The sequence below is a fragment of the Salvelinus namaycush genome, chromosome 1, assembly GCF_016432855.1.
Source record: "Salvelinus namaycush isolate Seneca chromosome 1, SaNama_1.0, whole genome shotgun sequence".
NCBI classification, from domain to species: domain Eukaryota; kingdom Metazoa; phylum Chordata; class Actinopteri; order Salmoniformes; family Salmonidae; genus Salvelinus; species Salvelinus namaycush.
The window spans coordinates 51,436,584-51,442,583 of record NC_052307.1 but is presented as its reverse complement, the minus strand read 5'-3'; the positions used below and the strand labels follow the sequence as shown (position 1 = coordinate 51,442,583).

Genomic DNA, 6,000 nt, shown 5'->3' with positions numbered 1-6,000 from the left:
AGTCCACTGTTTCATCATTTCCAGACGATGGCGCTGTAAAGCTGTATCTGTATGCCTGGTATTGTAACAGGATACCACTCCTGGTTTGCATAGGTTTCATTTATTTGATTGGTTCTGACCTAAATTGGTTCAAAAGGCTCTCAAAGCCGATTGGTGCGCGCAAAGGGTAACTCTCATTGGTCTCACTCCTCTAACGTTTAATGGTAACATTTAACAGAGCCAGCAGTGCATGTGCCTGTGGAGCTGCGACTGGCAGCAGGCGAGACTGTGTCCATGGACAAACATCGAAACTACTAGAGAAGTGATTGAATAGACTTATCTACAGTCGTTTAACTATCTTAATCCATATATCTATACTTGGAGAGGAAACGTTCACGGGGTGTATTTCTTGCAGTGCGTAAAAGTGACCTTTGAATCTCAGAACAGAAGCACGTCTCAAGAAAGCGACAATAATGTCAGGCACCTTCAGTCCCAGGATGACGAAAACCCTGGAAGATCTGAGTCTGGACTCGGGCTACGGAGCTGGGGACTCCTGCAGGTCCCTCAGCCTCTCCTCGTCCAGGTCCCGGCACTCCCACACCCACCCACACCGGGGGACCTGGTGGAACCAGATCAGCTCTCTGAGCAGTAGGAACGCCAGCTGGGACACAGTCAATACGGTGCTGCCTGAGGATCCGGAGGACATACTCTCCAAGTGTCCTCGTCTGCCGACACTGGAAGAGGTCCCCTGGACCGACCAGGAGATCGCTGAAGTCCTGCGTAAAGTAGCAGGTGAGGAGGTGGCTTTCTCCGGTGACGCAGTCAGCCGTCTCTCGCTGCTCTTGCAGAGGGCTCTGGTTCGGATCTCCCGGGAGGCTCAGAGACTGAGCGAGCTGCACCAGCGATGCACGCGCTTTGAGGTGCAGAGCGCCATTCGACTGGTGCTGAGCTGGGGGCTGGCTGAGCGGTGCGTGGCTGGCACGGTGAGGGCCATTTCGCTCTACTGCATGAGCTCAGGAGAGACACTGCGTCAACGGGGCAAGTCCTCGCGCTGCGGGCTCAGCCTCCCGGTGGGACGGTTCTTCAGGTGGATGGTGGATACGCGTGTGTCAGTGCGCGTGCATGAGCACGCAGCCATTTGCCTGGCCGCGTGCGTGGAGAGCCTGGCGGAGGAAGTGGCCGTGCGGGTGTTGATGATGGCAGAGGAGCGGGAGAGAGAGCGCGAGGGCACCTGCTGCCTGGTAAATATTGAGGTCCTGGACGGGGTCGTCAATGACGACGCGGAGCTGTGGGGAGTGATGCAGAACTACGAGCATCTGATATGCGGGAAAAATGGCAATGGTAAATGTGTGTGTGCGTGTATGCGTGCGCCCCAACCCCGATGACACAATATGTGAAACAATTATCACTTTCCCTCTGTCCATGCACTAAATACACACACCCCTTTCCAAGAATGATTTTCTTCTCCTATGACTGCGCACAATGGAATGGTTCTTCAGTGAGCATGCATTCTGATAATTCTCTCTGGCAGCTTTTGGAAGTCTAGCTGAAAAAATGATGTAACCTCAGGGATTTAAAGGAACAAAACAAAAGTCCACTCAGGCAGAATATTCGAGAGAGAGAGAGAGAGGCCCTTCTAAAAAACTGACCCCGCATATGAGAAGCATGCATGTGTGTGTTGTCAGTAGCAGTGCTTGGGTAAAATCTCTGGGGAAGCCAAGCCAGGAATAATAAGCCATACTACAACCTATGTGTTGTGATAATAGCGATGTTTGCTCTGTAACCTGTTAGTTCAAAATGCCTTGCGACCGTGATATAGAGGCCTAAGGCCCAGACAGTAAGAAGACAACCACACCTTTGTTTCATCACAAAACTGGAGAGCATATTGCATGTAACAAACAGTTACACGCAGTGGTGGAAAAGTACCCAATTGTCATACTTGAGTAAAAGTAAAGATAACTTAATAAAAAATGCCTCAACCAAAAGTGTCACCCAGTAAAATACTACTTGAGTAAAAGTCTAAAAAGGTTTGGTTTTAAATGTACTTCAGTATCAAAAGTAAATGTAATTGCTAAAATATACTTAAGTATCAAAAGTAAAATTATAAATCATTTCAAATTCCTTATATTAAGCAAACCAATCAGCACAATTTTCGTTTTTTATATTTTAATTACGGATTGCCAGGGGCATACTCCAATGCTCAGACATCATTTACAAAAGAAGCATGTGTGTTTAGTGAATCCGCCAGATCAGAGGCAGTAGGGATGACCAGGGATGTTCTCTTTATGAGTGTTTGAATTGGACCCTTTTCCTGTCCTGCTAAGCATTCAAAATGTAACAAATACTTTTGGGGTACAGGGAAAATGTAAGATTTTTTAAAAAGAATGTAGTGAAGTAAAAGTTGTGAAAAATATATATAGTAAAGTACAGATACCCCAAAAAACTACTAAAGTATTTTTACTTAAGTACTTTATGCCACTGGTTACATAACTTACAGCATGGTCAATTAAGTTAATATTTCGGTCATTTTCGGACTACTAAACAACTATTGATTTAGAACACTGTACCATCAGTCGCAAAGAAAACAGGAGCTGCCTCCACTATTCCAGGACCATTTCAACATCATTAAATCACCTATGCTTAGTCTAAAAGATTCCAAAAACTATTTAGTCCAATCAACATAAGCTAAATATGTGGCTATCCATGGTACTGATTGCTGTGTGTGTGTGTGTGTGTAAGTAGAAAAAACATGTTGACTTACACTACTTGTAGAGAAACGCCAATGCCATCCTCCTCTCTTTCATGATGCCGAAACCGTCAAACAGTACATGCTTTTAGTTTTTGTTGTTCTGGGCTACCTAGCTAAAATGCTTGCTCGCTAGCCTAACAGCCTTTCATTCATGGGCAACGATTAGCCAGCGTGTTAACATTAGCCTACTACTACATCTATCTACATATTGAACTTCCATCCTCTCAGGCCAGATGTACAATGTATGAATTTATGGTTGGATCAGAATCGCCGTTAAATCATTGGCCAGTACAAGAGTGAAGTAAAACCACAAGTCCAAATCCCTATCTCCATCCATGGCTTATTTAGGAAAGGTCCAAATTTAGCTAGCAAGACCCGAGGACAACAACACAACGAGATGCAGCAATTCAAGTTTTTTTTCTGTCAATGATGTTTTTCGCGTGATGTGATGTGATTGGTGTGAAGCCAAATCCAAAATGGCTTCCCTTGACACTTTTTTTTTTATGCGTCAGGACTATTCAAAGTTGAGCTCACTCAGGTTAGCTCAACGCTGATTGGCTATTATTGTATACTTTTATCAAGGGAGGCCAAATGCTCCTTGGCTTCCCTTGCATTTAATGCTACGGGCAGCAACAATATCATACTATTTTTGACCATACAGCATCAGATAGATGGGCTACACATACAGAGACAGAGGGGTGCTGTTTTGCTTGCTCAGATGCCTTCTCCATTGAGATACATTCAGCCTCTTGCGAACTGAAGGAAAATTATGGTACATTTTTGGGGGAAGCCTGGCTTCCCTTGGCATCCATGAATACATGCCACTGTGTGTGTGTGTGTGTGTGTGTGTGTGTGTGTGTGTGTGTGTGTGTGTGTGTGTGTGTGTGTGTGTGTGTGTGTGTGTGTGTGTGTGTGTTGATCCGAGCGCAAAGATTGATATTTTTGTGTCCACAAAAAAACATTTGTAGACTCATTCTATAGAGAGAGAGAGAGAGGATTGTGTTCTGGTTTTGGGGTTGACTAATGATGTTGTGATAATCCAAATGTCCCCCTTATTCCCTCTCTTTGTACGTCCTTGAAGTCCCAGAGCAGGCTAAATGCCCTAACTGTTACAAATGGACTCCGTGGAAAAGCAATCACGGTGATAAGTGGTGAGGTCACTGGTTTCCTAGGTCGTCTAGTACCCAGAACCATAGACCTACGCTCTGCCACAAGAATGTCAAGGTTAAGGGGAAAGCCCCACAGAGCCCGACAGACAGGAAACAGTCATTAGGTGTAATATTGTAACGGAGGACTGGAAGTGGGAGATCTCCTAGGGTGCTGTGGTTAAGCCACAGTGTGTGTGTGTGTGTGTGTGTGTTTGCGTGCGTGCATGTGTGTGTGGTGGACTGAGAAACGAGGAGTTAAAGGAAGGAGCCATGGTTCACATCACCAGTCAGAACCCTAATTGGAGGCCAGTTAGGGGGTCCTGTTTTCCTAAACCAATCACACACAGAATAGTCTCTTTTTGTTTGTTCGGATAGAAATGTGGCTTTCCATTTATAGCATTGTATGTTATGGCACGGTACTCGAATACAGTGTTATTACTGTTTATATGTGTTCTACCTTCATTTGTACCTTTGTTTGTGCACAGTAGCCTCAGCTCACCCATCTTCCCACAGTGTGTTCTAATCAGAGGCGCAACTTTGCTTTTAAAAGTGGGGGGGACATAACCTGGCGGGGGGTCTGGGGTCCTCCCCAAAGCTCATTTTCTGCATTTCTACACAATCTAATATGACCATTTTGGGGTCACTTTGATTGTTTCTTAACACTTCTACATGAATGTTATGCTTCCATGGTTATGGATAATCCTGAATGAATTGTGAAAATGATTAGTGAGAAAGTTATAGGAGCACAAATATCATACCCCCCCCAAAAATGCTAACCTGTTATTTTTATGGTGAGAGGTTAGCATGTCTTGGGGGTATGATATTTGTGCGTCTGTACCTTTCTCACATTCATTCAGGATTATCCTTAATCATGGTAGCATCCACATGAAGTGTTTAGAAACATATTATATTCTTATTTACAATAAAAGTGACTCCAAAATGACACAATACATTATTTACCATGCATTTATATTGGTCACAAAATAATCTGAAACACAACCAAAACAAACAGCAAATGCATCCAACAAATTTGCAGAGTCACAACCTTGATGTAGTCATTGCTTGATATGAATGTGGGACCAAATACTTAACCTTTTACTACTTTAATACACATACAAGTGAATTTGTACAATTCTTGTACTATTGTACTATGTACAAGAATAGGAAGAAGGGAGAATCTGTAGACATAAAAGAACACACTCTTTGCCAGAATTCAGCCAGCCTTCACAAGAGCATAACATATTGAAATATGTCCCTTTTTGTGTTTTACACCTCCAGGAGAGGAATTATTTCTGAGTGCGTGATTCAGTTTCACTGGCATATAGTATGTTCTATGGATGGCCTTAAACTTCAGCAATTTCTGTCTGAGATTATATGAACATGACTGGGCGTTCTAACATATCTGTATACATTCATTACCATCATCAGTAGTGTCTCCCAGGTCTTCCTCACATTTTTGTTTTACATATTTTGTGTCATCAAGAAAAGCCTCTATCAACCGCTGATACAGTTTAGAACGTTCAACTTTAGAGGTTTGTCAGACTGCCTTAAAATAGTTTCAATCTTTGAAGCTTCTGGCTTGTCCAGTGTTTGCTACACAGAGCGAATAACGTGTAGCATCTGCCAAAGTTCCCTTCAGCCGCCTGTCACCATTTGATACTCAGATGACGCATGACAAAGAATTACCTTGGTGTACATTTATACATTATATTATCCAATAATAAAATCAATAGAACCCAACCAAGCTGCACTGCTTCTTGACACAATACCCACTTAACCCGGAAGCCAGCCACACCAATGTGTCGGAGGAAACACCGTACACCTGGCGACTGTGTCAGCGTGCACTGTGCCCGGCCAGCAACAGAAGTCGCTAGTGCGCGATGGGACAAGGACATCCCTGCCGGCCAAACCCTCCCCTAACCCGGACGACGCTGGGCCAATTGTGCGCCGCTGTAACAGAGCCTGGATGAGCGATGAGACAAGACTGTAACTACCAATTGGATACCACAAAATTGGGAGAGGAAAAAATGGGTAAAAAGAAAAAAGATGGAACTTTGTATTCATTCACTGATTGTTATAATATACTGCAAAATTCACCTGAGCTCCGTACACTGGCCTTCTCTG

General features: G+C 43.9%; 1 protein-coding gene across 2 annotated transcripts in view; it reads left to right on the top strand.

Moving 5' to 3' along the window:
• The first annotated feature begins 231 nt into the window (after positions 1-231).
• LOC120045190 (ankyrin repeat and BTB/POZ domain-containing protein 2-like) overlaps positions 232-6,000 on the top strand; it is a 29,090-nt gene continuing 23,321 nt past the window's right edge. Inside the window, exon 1 of one of the 2 annotated variants that reach the window (XM_038990158.1) lies at positions 232-1,320. In XM_038990158.1, coding sequence (XP_038846086.1) covers positions 453-1,320 — 868 coding nt within the window. In that variant the 5' untranslated portion in view covers positions 232-452. The remainder of the gene's footprint in view (positions 1,321-6,000) is intronic. The other variant, XM_038990168.1, reaches the window with a different exon arrangement.